Source organism: Siphateles boraxobius, unplaced genomic scaffold, assembly GCF_051911475.1.
Source record: "Siphateles boraxobius isolate OS27281-9 unplaced genomic scaffold, OSU_SipBor_1 8, whole genome shotgun sequence".
Classification (NCBI taxonomy): Eukaryota; Metazoa; Chordata; class Actinopteri; order Cypriniformes; family Leuciscidae; genus Siphateles; species Siphateles boraxobius.
Window position 1 is genome coordinate 30,747,864 of NW_027509208.1, and position 17,658 is coordinate 30,765,521.

The 17,658-nt window shown below is 40.5% G+C and overlaps 1 protein-coding gene across 10 annotated transcripts in view; it reads left to right on the forward strand.

Annotated features, from left to right (window-relative positions):
- senp6a (SUMO specific peptidase 6a) overlaps positions 1-17,658 on the forward strand; it is a 64,889-nt gene that overhangs the window by 20,645 nt on the left and 26,586 nt on the right. For 5 of the 10 annotated variants that reach the window (XM_077219637.1, XM_077219635.1, XM_077219636.1 and 2 more), the window contains 4 exons: positions 339-726; positions 5,614-5,855; positions 13,599-13,739; positions 17,615-17,648. In XM_077219637.1, coding sequence (XP_077075752.1) covers positions 339-726; positions 5,614-5,855; positions 13,599-13,739; positions 17,615-17,648 — 805 coding nt within the window. The remainder of the gene's footprint in view (positions 1-338; positions 727-5,613; positions 5,856-13,598; positions 13,740-17,614; positions 17,649-17,658) is intronic. The other 5 variants (XM_077219638.1, XM_077219639.1, XM_077219642.1 and 2 more) reach the window with 1 other exon arrangement.

Sequence of the window (17,658 nt, forward strand, 5' to 3'; positions counted from 1 at the left end):
TCTCTTTCACGCACTGTCACTCGCGCGCGGACACACTCGGCCTCTCTCGCGCTATCTGGCGTAATAATTGCGCGACACAACGAATCGATAATGAAATTCGTTGGCAACTATTTTAATTATTGATTTTAAATGATTTTATCAATTAGTTGTTGCAGCCCTAGTGGAGGGACATAAATCTCTCAGACTTCATTAAAATATCTTCATTTGTGTAAAAAAGAGGAATGAAAGTCTTACGGGTTTGGAACTACTTGAGTGTTTTTAGGTGAACTGTCCCTTTAAGTGTTTCATGTTATTAAGTGTCATGTTGTAAAGTGTAAATGATGTCTTCCCACACCCAGCAGCCCCTTCAACCTGATGATTACCTCACAGTTTGTGGTAAATGTGGCAAGCCAAGTGAGGACCATATAAAATGTGACAACTGTGGAAATATCCTACCTGCTGAGACTCTTTCTGCTGTTACATCATCACTGCCCCCTCGGCCCTCGGTTCCCTCGCAGACGCCCAGCCTTCAGATAAGCAGAAGCTTTTATGACCCCACCTCCGGGGGGTGCTCTCAACAGCTAGACGTCATAATAAACCCATCGGTGCGGATCACCCATGGAAACATGCTCCTCCCGCACAATGGACGAGCTGTCGCCACTTCTGGAAGCTCAGTGTGTAACGGACACAAGCTAGCTGGAGGCAAGAAACAGCAGGCCACCAAACTATGTGACTTAAACGACCCTAGTAAGTACGACTACACTTCAAACTCTTGCATAACTTATCACGTTATGCTACACCGATCATCTCAAACATTTTGTTGTTGTTTTTGGTTAGCCGGTTCGATTAGCTTTGCTTAGAAAGGAGCAAAAGGCACCATAAGGGTAGGGACACACCAAGCAGACGCCAAAGAACTAGCGCTGAGGTTGTCGCACTAGTTCTGTGTTGTCTGTGCCTGTGTTGTCGCCTGCGTCGGGGCAGAAAAACTGCACTTGAACAGAGAACTACAGCCGACTCTCGGCTAGCATGTGCGTTCTGCGCCTGCGTGGAAATGAGACAACTGTCTATATCTGTAGAAATATTTGTCTATGTTCGTCATTCAAAAAGGGAAATCGATGCAGTAGAAACACAAACCGTAAACAAAGCAGTGCGTGCTTACCCTTTTGAATATCAATCCTGCTGATGTCAATATCAATCCTCCACTACCCTCATGTTAATATTAAAATATTCACCCAGGAAAACTCAGGTAGGTTTACATTAGGGCTGGGGTAAACGATTATACATGCACTTCATAAGGCACACACGCACATTTGAAGACACACTCAAGGTCTCTCGCTCTCTCCCTCTCTGCCGTGCGCGCTACACGGTTTGAAGCTCAAGAGCTCTAGATTCCAGGAGATTTTAACTAATTTGCGGGCATCAGTGATCCGCTCTCAATATGCGGGAGACTCCTGGAACTTCCGGGAGACAGGATGTCAACTCCATTTGGCAAAGAACGTAAATAACGACACCTTTACGTTTGGGACTAAATTTGAAGTATTCCCTTACCTTCGATGATTTAGTGCGAGCTGTTTTTTAGGACTTTTTCTTTTGTTGGGGCTTTTTTCATGGCTTTGTTGGGAATTCTGTGAAGAGGTTGCTGTTTCGTCCTCCATTCTGCAATGTTTTGGTCTCCCACGTGTGTTTGGCGAGCTGTACGTACCGCCGGGAACGGTGCAAAAAAATGAATAAAAAAGAAATGCATAAAGAAGCGTCGACAAAAAAATATGACGTCGACGAAATTTTGACGCCGAAGTGTCGACGTCATTGACGCACCGCTACAGGCCTAGTTTACATAAAATTGGAACTGTCTTCTATCTGTACCTTCTTGACTTCTTTGCTCGCTGTTTTGTTATTATTCTCGTGCACTTACTCATTCACTAAGCTGAACAGACAATCATAGTTCTCTCTCACCGACGGCCCTAGGCGACCATTCTATATGCTGAATTCGATAGTATTGGGATATGTGGGCCTCGATTCAAAATTATTGCGATTCTTAACATATTGCGATACAGCAAGTATTGCGATTCGATTCTGCGATAACTTTCATTCATGTCCCCCATGTTAGTCAAAGGCATTACAAAAAATGAGGAAAATAAGACTGCTCAACTCACTTCAAACGTCACATTTAATTCTGTAAACATTATCTTCTACACATTAACTGAAAACATTAAATTAATCAGGACACAGGACGTTATTACAGACAGAACGTAATTATTCTCGGAATAGGAGACCTCTCACATGAATGGTAATCTTCCAGCACTTAACTTAGAATTATTTAAATACAATAGAGTAACTTAAAGCAGACATAATAGAGTAACATAAACCTGAGGGTAATCATAAAACCGAAATTTACCCACAATTTCGATTTGAAAAGACAGAGCGTCGTGTACAACTGGTTGTAATAGTGAAGCCATTTTCTTTTGAATTTGCTGTTGAATGCACGACAACAAAGCACCGCAACAAGCACCACCTTGTGGATGTAATACGCAAATGTAAATTAGTAAAAAAATAAATGGAGTAAAAAAATTAATGGAGAAAACACGAAAGTAAAACAGATAATTTTATAATTAAATATTGCAATGCTTTGTGCTACTGTATCGATATAATTGCATGCACAAAATATCGCGATACTGAACAGAATCGATTTTTCCCCCACCACTACAAAAAACCCAGAGGGCGTCCGACTAGAGCCAACGATGCAAAACACACCGGAAACACTCCTGTCGCCCGGCACTCAAAAACGGCATGATCGATCGTTGACTTGGTGTCTCCGGGATTAAGTCTTATGAAGACATGATAACTTTGAGGAACAGACCCAATATCAGTTAGGGCTGGACCCGAATATTCGAATATTGTTCGGTGGGTTGGTATTCGATTTGAAAATGTGACATTCGAATATTCGTTTTTTTGCATACCTGTCATCCCCCTCGAAACGGTTCTCATTCGCGCTTGAATAAGTTTTACAGTATAAAATCTGGTGATATATAATACTTAACATATAAATTCGTTATAGCAACTTAATAAATATATTTGCTGCTTCTTGGACTATTAAAAGTGTTCCTTCGGAGTTTGTATGGACAGAAGAGCATGCATGAGCTTGTATTTTGGGTTAAGCTGCGTTGCTTTGACATTGTGGAAAATAGAATAATAGAAACAAAATGTATTATACTTTTTACCCGTTATTATCAATCTAAATTAATCTACTGCTAAATATAGGAGAAATTTATTTTTTCTATATTTAAATTTCTTTTATTTATTTAAGTTTCATTTTTATTTATTTAAATGTCGTTTTTATTTGTATTTATTTAAATTTCGTTTATTTATTTAAATTTCGTTTTTTATTTATTTAAATCTACCCTACTTTGTCAGTGAAAAAAATATTATAAGACTACCTTATTAAAAATATTGCTTAAGTTAAATGACCTGTGTTTGTGTGTGTCTTTTATATCACTTGTGCAGTGTCCGTTCTCGGAGCATATACCGTATTTTCCGCACTATAAGGCGCACTTAATAGTCTTTAATTTTCTCAAAAATCGACAGTGGGCCTTATAATCTGGAGCGCCTTATATATGGATCAATTGGTTAATTGGATCAATTGGGTAAATTCGCCCGCGAACTCGCGCTCGTGTCCATCTTATGCCCGCTCTGTCACACGGCCAGTTCAACCTCGTATAAATCAGCTTATGTGTGTAAGTCACGTGCCCGCTCACGAGCGCTCACTCTTACTAACAGACATACGAACAGACACACTGTCCCCGGCGCTGCTTGCGCGTCACAGAATGTTCATAAAGTGTTCCCCGTTCACAGTAACCGGGTCGTCTCATTAAAAAAAGCCAGCTGTTGCTGTCAGCGAGCCGGAGCACATGAATACTCGTATGAGTCAGGCTTCGAATGTAAATTACGTGCCCGTCCCAGCGCACTCACGCTTACTAATAAACGCCTCGCCTCCGGCGCCGCGCACTCGCTACATTCCCTTTAGCACATCTAGTGGAGGCATAACGCAAACCCAGTCAAACGTTTGACTGCAGTATCTTAATACGCCTTATAATCCGGTGTGGAAAATACGGTAAGCTCTGCTCGCGTGAGGCGCGCCACTTCCCGCTCACGCTGTTCTGTAGTTTATTTAAAGTTTATTAATTCTGAATGTGTCGCGTCTCGCCAGTCTATCTATATTGCACCAAAAACGACACTGCACTCCCTTGTGAAGTCGTTTGGATGAACGGATCTCGAAATAATCAAAATGCAAACGGACAGACAGACATCAGACATCCCAACTTGCAAGACGCACGCACATTTGCACACACGCACATTTGCACACACACGCAAGGTCTCTCGCTCTCTGTCGTGCGCGCGCTACACGGTTTGGAGCTCGCTCGCACTAGATTCCGGGACATTTGAACTAATTTGCGGGCATCAGGGAGCCGCTATCAATATGCGGGAGACTTGGGATTTCTGAGACATATAGAGATTCCGAAGCTTCGAATATTCGATGTTCATTACTACCGAAGCTTCGAAGCTCAAAAAATGGTATTCGGACCAACCCTAATACCAGTAGGGTTGTAACAACTAATCGATTATAGATTATGAAAATAATCAACACCGCTTTTGATTATCGATTAATCGCATCTGCACATTGTGCACAGAAAACACCTGCCAGTCATGTGACATTACAAGCAGTGAACAAAGCATTTCTATAGATAAAACACACCTGAAATATAGCAGAGGACACAGACTGAGCTGCTACGGGAAAATTGCAAGATCCATTTTATCCAAATCTTGAGAATGCTGTATATAGTATGCTTCAAACTAATTCGTCAGCATTTGGTTTGACACGGCTTGATTTGTCAGATCTGGCAGGGTGCGTTGTGTGTTGTTTAGGGGTGGGAATCTTTTGGTACCTCACGATTTGGTTCAAACTGATTCTTGAGGTCACGATTGATAAAAAAAAAAACTAAGTAAACTCGTTTACTGTTTTATGTTACTTTTCTTTTATTAAGCTGTGGTAGTCAGCTTAATAGACCTTGAAGAAAAAAATCCCACTGAATTTAATGTGAACCTTGAAATGTATTTTGTTTTATTATTAAGCTGACTGCAATTATTACACGCATGCCTGGAAGTAATAAAGTAAGGCAGGCATTCTCATTTTATTATTTTATATGAAAAATGGGAACAACGAAGCAAATTACAAACAATAGGCAAAAAACAAAGGAAAAATATATACAAATGAAGTTTTTCAGGAACAGTAGCCTAGGTTTATTTAACATGTGTAAGAAATACATATTGCAGTATTTCTTTCTTTGTCTCTTCAGCTTTCTTATGACTGACATACTAAAAATGTATTATATTTTTCTTTTTATAACCTTCCACAAAGTGCAGAACAAAAGAAGAGGAACACACAACTTGCAACAAAGCAACTTACAATAATGTTACTGATAATAATAAACATTTCACAATAAATATTATATTAATGTGTATATTCTTAGTGTTTAATCATGAGTTAAAAAGTATGTTTGATCCGGCTTAACCAAAATATGTCATATGAGATGACACCGGTAATCCAGATCTGTGTTTTTGTGTTTTGATGAAATGCAGTTGTGCTGTCCAGTGATGAGGATGAAGAAAGTGATAATGTCAGCAGCACCGGGACAGTCAATCGTTTAGACAGCGTGTCTCCAAGACCTGCGGACTCTGCCCACTCGTCTCCAGCGCCCTCCGGTGGCCGGGTGGAAGCAGCGGTGAAAGCAGCCGGGGAACAGGAGGACCCAAATGCTGACTTTTTCACACAGGCAAACCACAGAAACCCGCTACCCAGGAGGAGTCGAATGAGAGATTCAGTAAGGAGTGTTACATGTGTTTGCTATTATTTTTTTTTTTTTTCAATAACAAAAGTTCAGTAAACATTATTTTTAGAGCACTTGCCATCCAATATTTGCAATAAGCTTTGATACTTTTGATATGAAAATGAATCTGAACTTTCTGATTATGTCAGTTGTATCACAGTAAAACAAAACAAAAAAACTTTTGGCGCTCTTTAATGTGGCGTGACTGATCACTGTAGCGCCTCAGTTGAACCGGCGTGTGAACCGATCATCTCTTCCTCTGATTTCCGTTACGAGAGTAGATGTTAAAACTTCATGCTGATTTGTACTCTGCTTTCGCCAAGATAAGCACCATCTAAGACGTAGCTTTACAGTAACCTATGCTTCTCCATCCATTTACGCTTCTATCCATCTGGTGACGTGGATCTCCTTCTGTCTGGTGTTAATAGCTGCAGTGTATTTGTGCGTCAGCACACACAACGGCTGCAACCACAGTGCGGTCCCCCCATAACAACCCTCTGGATTGAGCGGAGTAGGGAACATCTCTAGGGTCTTCAAGTGGGCACCTTCCTTCCTCAGTGTTTCGTCGACTAGCCCACGACACCACAAGAGGGCTCGACAGTGACTCTGGCGTCCCAGAGTCACCCCCCTCCGTCCCCCACTCAACTCAGCCCAGCTTACTGCCCTCTACTTCCTTCTTGCTGCTGAGACCTAACCACAATCTAACAATCTCTCCGCAACCCAACCATATGCGCCAACCCGTTCGACTAAGGCTGTCGAGCCCCACTGGTGCGTTAATATGCAGTTTCAGTGGCAACGGTTCCGTATGGCATACCACCTACCGCAAAACACAATATCTGCCCAACCACCCGTCATTCACGCAATATACACAGTAACGTAATGACTGTAAATACTATACAACCTATACAAATAAACCAACAGACTCTTCAAGTTTTCAAGAATCCTACGAAACCGTAGCATGGCGGCCTGTACAGAGCCAGCTAGAATCTTTCCGTCTCAACCACAGCCAGTTACTGCTCCTTTCTGCTGCTTCAGATAAGTTCTTTACTGTGCGACGCAACTCTTGGCCACTGAATCTGACGTCTCTGAGGAACCGGGTTGTAGAGTGTGCCACAAAACCTCGACAACCCACTTCCACTGGATAAACCTGGACTCTCCATCCTCGCTGTTCTGCTTCAGAATCAGAAAGAGCTTTATTGCCAAGTGTGCTTGCACACACAAGGAATTTTCCTTGGTACTGAAGCTTCCAGTGCACATATACAAATACAAATACAGATACAAGAAACATAGTAATAGAAATTCTACAAATAAAATTATTAAAAAAATATGAAAATACTATAAAAATATACGGTCACAGTTGGGTTTTGTCAGAACAAACATTTACAGATACAGATTATGAAAATTTTTTACAGTATTTTGAATAGTATGAATAAATATAATATAAATATCACCTGAATTTTTAAGATATTGCACTAAACAGTGGGAGTATTGCACTTACAAGCCTATGCCTTGGGAGATATGTTAACTGTTCAGAAGGGAAATGGCCTGTGGGATGAAACTGTTCCTGTGCCGAGATGTTCTTGTGGCCAGTGATCTGAGTCTCCGTCTTGACGGTAACAGTTCAAACAGGTGGTGTCCAGGGTGAGTGAAGTCTGTGGTGATTTTACCTGCTCTCTTCCTCACTCTGGAAGAGTACAGGTCCTGGAGGTTTGGCAGGGGGGCACCAATAATCCTCTCCGCAGTCCGGACTGTCCGTTGTAGTCTCCTGATGTCTGATTTGGTAGCTGAACCAAACCAGACAGTGATGGAAGTGCATAAAACAGACTCAATGACGGCTGAGTAGAACTGAATCAGCAGCTCCGGTGGCAGGTTGAACTTCCTCAGCTGGCGAAGGAAGTACCGTCTCTGCTGGGCCTTTTTCACAGTGGAGTCAATGTGATTATCCCACTTCAGGTCCTGAGAGATGATAGTGCCCAGGAACCTGAATGACTCCACTGCTTCCACAGTGCTGTTCGTGATGGTGAGTGGGGGAGTGCTGGGCTGTTCCTCCTGAAGTCCACGATCATCTCCACTGTTTTGAGCGTGTTCAGCTCAAGGTTGTTATAACTGCACCAGACAGCCAGCTGTTCAACCTCCAGTCTGTAAGCAGACTCGTCACTGTTTTGGATGAGACCGATGACAGTGGTGTCGTCTGCAAATTTCAGGAGGTTGACAGTGGGGTCTTTAGAAGTGCAGTCATTAGTGTACAGGGAGAAGAGCAGTGGGGAGAGAACGCACCCTTGGGGGGCGCCAGTGCTGATTGTGAGAGTCCTGGATGTGTGTTTCCCCAGTCTCACTCGCTGCTGCCGGTCCGTCAGGAAGCTGGTGATCCACTGACAGATCGAGGATGGCATGGAGAGCTGGGTCAGTTTTGCTGTGAGAACAGGCATGATGGTATTGAAGGCCGAACTGAAGTCCACAAATAAGATCCTTGCATAAGTCCCGGGTCTGTCGAGATGTTGCAGGATATAGTGCAGTCCCATGTTGACTGCATCATCCACAGACCTGTTTGCTCTGTAAGCAAACTGAAAGGGATCCAGCAGGGGTCCAGTGATATCCTTCAGGTGGGCCAACACCAGTCTTTCAAACAACTTCATGACCACAGACGTGAGAGCGACAGGTCTGTAGTCATTAAGTCCAGTGATTTGGGGTTTTTTGGGGACCGGAATGATAGTGGAGCGCTTGAAGCAGCAGGGAACGTCACACTGCTCCAATGATCTGTTGAAGATCTGCGTGAAGACCGGGGCCAGTTGGTCAGCACAGGCTTTTAAACAAGCAGATGAGATGCCGTCTGGGCCTGAGGCTTTCCTAGTCTTCTGTTTTTTGAAGACTCTGCTCACGTCCTCCACACCGACCTTAAACACAGGTTGGATGGCAGGAGGGGGGAGTGGGAGTGCAGGAGGTGATGGTGAATGTGTGAAGTGCAGGTCAGAGCCGGTGTGTGGTGTGAATGAGGGCTTTTCAAACCTGCAATAAAATGAGTTTAAATCATCAGTCAGGTGTTGATTGTCCACAGATCGGGGGGATGGTGACTTGTAGTTGATGTTCCTCGGGCCAGTCCAGACTGATGATGGGTCGTTGGCTGAAAACTGTTTTTTCAGCTTTTCAGAGTAGCGACCCATCATCCAGACTGATGATGGGTCGTTGGCTGAAAACTGGTTTTTCAGCTTTTCAGAGTAGCTTTTCAGAGGCCAGATGAGCATACCGCAGTTTCTTCCTCTCATATGCCTCATCTACCGCATCCTCCCATTGTACTGTTAACTCTATCAGTTGAATAATGCGTGCTGATCCATACCACAAAACAATATCTGGTCGTAGGTTAGTGGTGACAATCTCTTTACTAGTTACAGCAGTCAGTGCTTCAACTGCAGAAAAGACGACAATAAAACAGCTTTTAAACTGTCATGTTGCTGCAATGCTGCATTTGCCTCAAGAAAGTTATTCAATGTCCATAGCTCGATAGCTAGAAAAAAAACTATAGGGGAACATAATGCATTCTTTTATATTACATAAGCAGCCATATCACCCTGTAGCCCAGGACTGGTTGCCCACTGAAGCTAAAGCCTAGTTCACACTACATGATTTTAAAACGTCGGGCTGAACTGTGCGGTTCACACTACATGACTTGCTCTCTGAGAAATCAGGAGTGTTCAAGTTGTTGAGCTGTTCACACCACACGACACAGCGTGATTGATCCGCAACAGGAGGTAACGCACTACACGAGTTGACAACAACTCTGTCACCCAACGATTCTATCTTGTCTACAAATCTATCTGTCTAATGTCTATCTTGACGCGAAACAGCACGCGCCAATACACAGCAAAGAACAACACAACACGCGAATATGGACGTCAGACAGAAACTAGTGCTGCAAACTGTTTGCGCGATGATTTGCTCTGAGAAAAAACGCAAAAAAAGAAAAAATAAGAGAGTATGGGGGAAAGAGTGGATCTGCATACGCGAAGAGCAGGTCTGTGCTACAGAGAGAGTTGGAGGTGAGTACAGCATGTTTATAGCCTATCGGAGATGTAGCTGCATGTTTATGTTTAGCTGATGGCAAAAATCACGTATTTACCCGGTGACCTCAACTCATGCGTTGCTGTGTTTGGCTGTTGCTCATGACATCAGTGAGATTGAGTTGTGCGACAGCTCTGGATATCTAGCATGCTAGATATTTTTCTAGGCTCGGCGACGCGTCTGCGAGGCGTCTGCGAGGGTCCTTGATGCGTTGTTGGCTCCTTCATACTAACAGATTGGCAAGCGTTCATCGCTCGCTAATCCCCCGCGATTTGCACGCGATAACACCCTGACCTGTCGGCGAGCTCAACGATTTGCAAATCGGGCTTAAAATCATGTAGTGTGAACTAGGCTTAAGCAGGGTTGAGCCTGGTCAGTACCTGGATGGGAGACCTCTTGGGAAAACCAGGTTGCTGCTGGAAGAGGAGTTAGTGAGGCCAGTAGGGGGTGCTCACCCTGTGGTCTGTGTGGGTCCTAACGCCCCAATATAGTGATGGGGACACTATACTGTCAAAAGAGCACCGTCCTTCAGATGCGTAAAACCGAGGTCCTGATTCTCTGTAGTCATTAAAAATCCCATGGAGTAGGGGTGTAACTAGGGGTCGGCCGATTATCGGCCCATCTGCCCATCTGCATGCCATGCAGGCTAGAATTACGAAACATTATTGGATAATTCTTATAATTGACATTTCTCTGGGCCAATCGGAATCTTAGCACTTAGCACATGTTATTATTAACAGTTCTCAGATTTAAAGATATGTTTAAAATCATTTAAAGAAAGTATTTGTCATTCTTGGCCATTCGGAATCTTAGCACTTGCATCAGATTCTTGAAGCACATAGCGTCAACTGAGCTCGCCATTGGATGAGACACCTGACTACCACGTGAGTAAACTTCACAATAATAATTGGGAATGTGCTAATTAGACTGGAGTGAGACCATACACGTCTTTCGAGCTGTTGTGATCTTTTTTTGGCGCTCTAATGATGCGTGAGCATGACAGTCACACAGATCGCTGTGAAACGATCACCTGTTCCGCTTTGCACTAGGGATGCACCGATACCACCTTTTTCAGAATCAATACGATCCGATACCAAAAATTCTAAGTATCGACCGATACCGATGCTGATCCGATACCAACAATTTTTTTTTATTAAGTAGAATTTATATAACTCTCTGTGTGTTGAACTGATAATCACTCTTTTGTGTGTTAAACACTATCTACTTAATACAGACAACTCCATTATAAAGAAAAACAAATCCAAAAAATGCTTATGCGCATCCCGAAATGAAATGTTTCAAAACGAAATGTTTCGCCCAAACAAAAGACAAATTGTTGCGTAGTGTATTATAAAGTATCTATATATGCAATAGTTTGAGCCTTTTCTTTTAACAGTTTTAAATTTTAGTTACTGTGCGCGTGAAGAACAATTATAGTGGACTCTACTCTAGTGTTGTGATCCAAGTTAACAGACACCCGGTAGAAACATGATTAAGTTACAGCAATAAAGTCCAACAAGATAAAGTTGTTTTATGCGAAACCATAGAGCTTTATCTACAGATCAAGTATAATAATAGTAACATTGAATCAACTTGGAGTTTCATCATGTTGACTGTCGTAACCGAGTGCGACGCTGAATACTGAATGAAGAATGATTGACAGCTACAGCGGAGGGAAAAGTTTACTTGATCTTGAATTTAATGACTTAAATGTTAATTTCTGTCTCACATTATACTATAATGGCTTCAGAACACTTGTAATATAGTGCACGAAAACTTTATGGTGCTCTATAATGTTTTTTGTGCTTTTGTGGGGCTTAACAATAACACAGAATAGTAAACGCACAATATCAGATTTGGATCGGCCTCGTCTGATCGATACCCGATCCGGCAAAAATGGCAATATCGGAGCCGATACAGATGCTGAGTATCGGTGCATCCCTACTTTACAGCACCACAAAAAAAAATGAATGAACTCAGGGCTCGACATTAACGCTTGCCCGGTACAAGGGGAATTTTTGAAAGGGCAAGTGAAAGATAATTTTACTTGCCCGACCGGACAAGTAGCTTAACTTTAGTGACAAAAAATAACCAGGCCAGACCTGCATCGAGAAGCATCGAAACGCAAGTATGGTTGTGATTTTATTGCATTCAATGTAAACAGGGATTGATAATGGTTAGTTTATTTCTGGGAACAACGTCGTGTTGTTTTTGTTATATTTCACAGACGAAAATATTTCCAAAGGAAAGCAACAGCAGCGCGTGTTTTTGTTACTGAATGATTCAGCGTTTTGAACAAATCTTTTTTATGAATGACTCAATGATTCACTAATTAAGGCAGTCACTTGCCGCCACCTATTGGCAGTTTATTTCCAAGTGTTGCATTTTTTTTATTTGTATATTCAAACATTTATTTCAAACATCAATCTCATAACATTATTTATTGCAGTTGTAATTTTGCAGTGCAAATTATTTAATTTGATGGGTAAAAGCCCTATAGTGTCTTATTATTATAACTGAATTTATTGATCAAATGTAAGAATTTGACATGACAGATGATGCATACATTTAATAAGGTAATAAAAATTATCTTTATAAAAATAAATAACACTCTGGGGTAAATATCACAAATATGAAGATTTAAGTATGTAAAATCTGAAAATATGGCTTCAGAATAAATATATTTACACCACCAAAAAATCCCCCCCCCCTCCAATACATGGTACAGTACATACAATTTGCTATGTACTGTACCTGCCAACCCCAACCCCCCCGGAAGACGTCACCTTTTTCACCACTGTTGAGTTTGCAGGTCTGAATAAAATAGGGCCCTGTGATTTACGCGATGCGGAATCCAGTCATAAAAATGGAATTTACTGTATAAAGCGGAATGTCACGGAATAGAGTCTAAGTTTTACTAAATCTTTACAGAATGCTGCTGGGTGCTCTCTGCACTTTTTAAGTTTATTATTATTATTATTAATAATAATTTTATTATTAACAGTTCTCAGATTTAAAGATATGTTTAAAATCATTTAAAGAAAGTATTTGTCAAAACCCTTTGTTATTCTTAATTTAGACATTAACTTACATTTTGACACCAGACATAGGCTAATATATCGGTGCAAAAAATCGGTTATCGGTCTACTTGATCTGTAATAATTGGTATCGCATCGGCCCTGAAAATCACATATCGGTCGACCCCTAGGTGTAACCCCGGTGTCCTGGCCACTCGCATCTTCCAAGTGGATGCTGCACACTGGTGGTGGTTGAGGAGAGACCCCGACATGATTGTAAAGCGCTTTGGGTGTACAGTAGTACAAATGAAAGTGCTATATAAATGCCAGATTCATTCATTCATTCATAGATTCATTATATTTTTACCTAACCTGTTAGTGACATCATATTTATTGTATGTTTGAATAAATCTGTCATGAAAACAAGTTTTTATGATAGCCACTGAATATAAATGTTCATATTTAATTTATTGAATTAGAGTATAAACTAATTATATTATTAAAAAGTTAATAAAAAACAGACGTATTTGCAATTTAAATGTAGAATTGAGCCGTTGAAGTTGTTTATATTTAAAGGAACATGCATACATCTTTACAGGATGTAGAGTGTGTTTTCATTTGTTGTTAGTGTTGTTTATTTTTGATTGTTATATTTCTCTTGCAGTTTGGGAACACTGTGTGTGAAGATCCATCTCCGTCTAAGAAGAGGAAAATGGAGCAGGTGCAGATGTTAAGCAGTATTATTCTGGAGTGCAGGAGCGTGAGGATTGGCACACTACGCAGGATGGTCACCAAACCTGTCGTGGTGAGCTCTCTTAAACCACACAGCTGTTTCAGATCATTTGCAGGATTGGGAAAGGAGATTTAAATTGAATTATGCTCTTGACGTTACGTTCTGTTAATTGCTTAGTTGGGGACATTTAATTTAATATTCAACAATAATATTGATCTGCCTGCATTGACACCATTATATGAGAACTGAGCTGGACGATGACATCACAGTTTTCTCCAGAGCGGCTATATACACACACACACACACACATATATATATATATATATATATATATATATATATATATATATATATATAAACTAAATTAATAACTTTTTTACAACAAAAAATTAAACATCACTGAGCTTACTTAAGCTGGACTGTGACGCTATTTTCTTCTGGAAACAAACTTTGTTGCATTTTTTCCCTGTTATCTCTGTTAAGCTGCTTTGAAATAATCTGTATTTTAAAAAGCGCTTCATAAATATAGGTGACTTATTGAACAATGCGTCTGCGTGGTTTTTAAGGAAAGGGATAGTTCACCCAAAAATAAATTCTGTTATTAATTACTCACCCTCATGTCGTTCCAAACCCGTAAGACTTTCGCTGATTTTCAGAATACAAATGAATATCTTTTTAATGAAATCTGAGAGCTTTCTGTTCCTCCTTTGACAGCCCATGCAACTACCACTTTGACGCTTAAAAAAAGTTCAAGAGATCGTAAAATTAATCCATTTGAATTGAGTGGGTTAGTCCAAGTTCTCTAAAGAGACAATCCATTTATATGATGAACAGATTTAATTTAGGCTTTTTTTCACATTTAAACATTCATCAGCAAACATAAACAGAAGCTCAATTGAACTTGCTTTAATGCACAAGAAAAAACCTCATTTGGTTCTTGCAGAAGCTGAAACGTGCTGCGTAACATGAGAATGAACATCATTAGTTCTTGCACGTCCATGCGAACATGCTTGTGCTTCCACTTACCAAATCTGATGTGTGATTTGATGAATGTTTATACGTGAATAAAAGCCTTAATTCAGTCTGTTCATAGTATAAAGCGATTGAGTCTCTTCAGAACATTTGGACTAAACTGCTAAATTCAAATTGATTAGTTTCACAATCTCTTAATTAACTTCTAGAAACGTCAAAGTGCTAGTTGTGTAGCTGTCAATAAAGGGACTGAAATCTCTTAGATTTCATTAAAAATATCTTGATTTGTGTTCTGAAGATGAACGAAAGTCTTACAGGTTTGGAATGACATGAGCAAGAATAAATAATGAAAATTTTCATTTTTGGGTGAACTATCCCTTGAAATACAAAGTTCTATCATGAAACTCTAGATGGCGCTGGTTGACAGGTCCTTAAGGCGAGACACTACAGGTGAATAGGATAAACATTTTAACTTACAGATATCACCATGAAACTTTACCAGTTGATTATTCGCATGAATAGGAGAAAAAAATGTATTGCAAGTTTTCTTTAATTTTTTGTTTAAATATGCTAATCAGGCTATATCTAATTAAATATGTGCTAATTTGCCTATATTTTGAAGTGACGTTTTTTGAAGATGAAAAAAACAAGGTTCAAAATTATTTTTGGCATTTTGTTGATTTATTCAATGAAAAGACATTTACAGAGGGTATTATGAATATCTCCTTTTGTTACCCTGTAAATCAGAAAATACTGCCAATAGCCTTAAAAAAATTCCGCCCTATTTTTAGGCATCAGGCCAAGAATCATATATCAACAAATCCCTCTGAACAAACCTTCACAATATAGTTAGGAGTAGGACTGTAAAGTTTGGTGTTTGTAGGTGCTACAGAAGTGGACAATAGTCACTAGGAGTGTGAGGAAAAAACTCATTTTGAGAAAATGGCCTTTAAAGATTTTTATGGCAAACTTCCACTTATTTCTATTGAAAGCCATGAATTACAGACAAAATATGCTTTAGGTTCAAGTAAAATCAATGCATCACACTGTTTAACATCCAAAACTCATCATTGCTTCATCCATCACTGATCTTAACATCCAAAACAACACTTCAACACATCAACAGTCCATCACACAGGTGAATCTGCCTGAGGGACTCACAACCACTTTAGGATCCCACAATTACAGATTTGTTTTGTATTATATAGTAATTATATTATATAAAAACTGAAATGTGTTATGTAATGTAATTGTTTTGGATATATAGTGTGAAAAATTATAGTATTATGTGATGCATGTATATAATGACAGAGCACGTCACGTGACCGTTCTGAACGAATCACGTTGTCAGAAATTGGCATCAGCCACTGAGATTGCGCATTTCGAGTTAAACCGCCCGTTTTACTTTCATGATTGGTTGCTGATAAACAGGAAATTACCATATTTGGATCCGACAGTATTGCAAAGGAGAGAGAGAGAGCTTTCTAACGGTATATGTAATGACAGGGTGCAGACAGCGATCGCGGAGCAGCGTGATGATATAGAACGCCAACTTTTGATGAATTTATGTGAAATCTACACAAGCAAACAGACAAAGTGTAGTAAAATAAAGACCTATATGTGTATTTTGGACTTTTTTTCAGCTCAAGTCTGAAAGAAGACATGTTATTGAAGACAAATAGCCCAATATCTCAAAAGTGACCAGTGAAAAAAAAAAACAATGTTTTTGCCTGCCAGGCCTCGCCTTAACTCAACCTGCTTGCAATCACATCATTCTCTAATGCCGAGTTAACACTGCATGATTTTAGGCCTGATTTTCGCGCGCCGACAGGTTTTGTGAGATCGTCGACAAATCATAGGCAAATCGGTGCTTGTTCACGCGAGTGACAATCACGCAGTGTGAATTATCAAAGACACGATCTGAGAGAATCGCCAACGCCCGTGAGATATTTGGCATGCTAAATATCTGGACCTGTCTGCGATTCAAAATCCTGCTGTGTGAATGTGTTCTGACTGAAAACTACGTCGGCGTTGACCTACAGCCAATGAGAGCGCAAGAAACAGGGCAGCGGGAAGTTCAGGGATGAGTTATAGACCAGAATATCAGTATTTTAATAGATATATTTACCATTATATCAAACAGCAGAAAAAAACACAAACATTTACTTGACACACAGCAACAGCAGCACATTGCAAAATTATTTATTTACCCCCAACTCTCTTTGCAGAACACACCATCCTTGCTCCCCTCGTCTCCCCAACCATTTCCTCCTGCATAATCTGTTTTTCTTTTTCTCCTTTTCACTGCAAATCAGCGCACAGACAATTTGGATCGCAATCATTTTTGATAATTTCTGTCTCGCACGAGAACTCCGGTCTCACGCACGCATGATCTTGCATTATTTCCTTATCACTTCTTGCGTGTGTTTGGTTGTGAAACGGACCAGACAGAAGTTGTCGACGATTCTTTCTTTTGTAAAGCATGCAATTTGAAACCTCCATCAGCAATAATCGTGTGAACACATCAGAAACTGAATGTTACCCCAGACAGTTGTGCAGTGTGAAAATAACAGTGACCTGACTACTTTGAAAATCGTGCCGTGTGAACTCCACATAAAGGGCACAGCTGATCGCTCTCTGCTATATCAGTAGCCAATGAGCTTGCGTGCTCAACCTTCAAATACTTAGTTGGCATTTGGCTTAGCAGTGCAGCGCACTTCAGAAACCGTCCACCTTCCCCAGCTCCACCTGTATAGATCTGCTACGGGTAATTCATGCACACTCTATTGTACAGCAGCAGCAGCATGTGTTACCTGCTCACAGCAGCGTGTCATGTATGTATTGGCAGTGGAAACTCCTGCACTTGCTCTTCAGCAGAAATAATTAACAACAGTAGCATCAGCAGCAGTCATACCCATTACCATGGCAAATACTCAGAGAGATGTCATGACAGAAGTGTTTTTTTCTTCCTTTAGTTTACAGTGGACTACATTCAGCTGGAGACAGAAGGTAAGATATA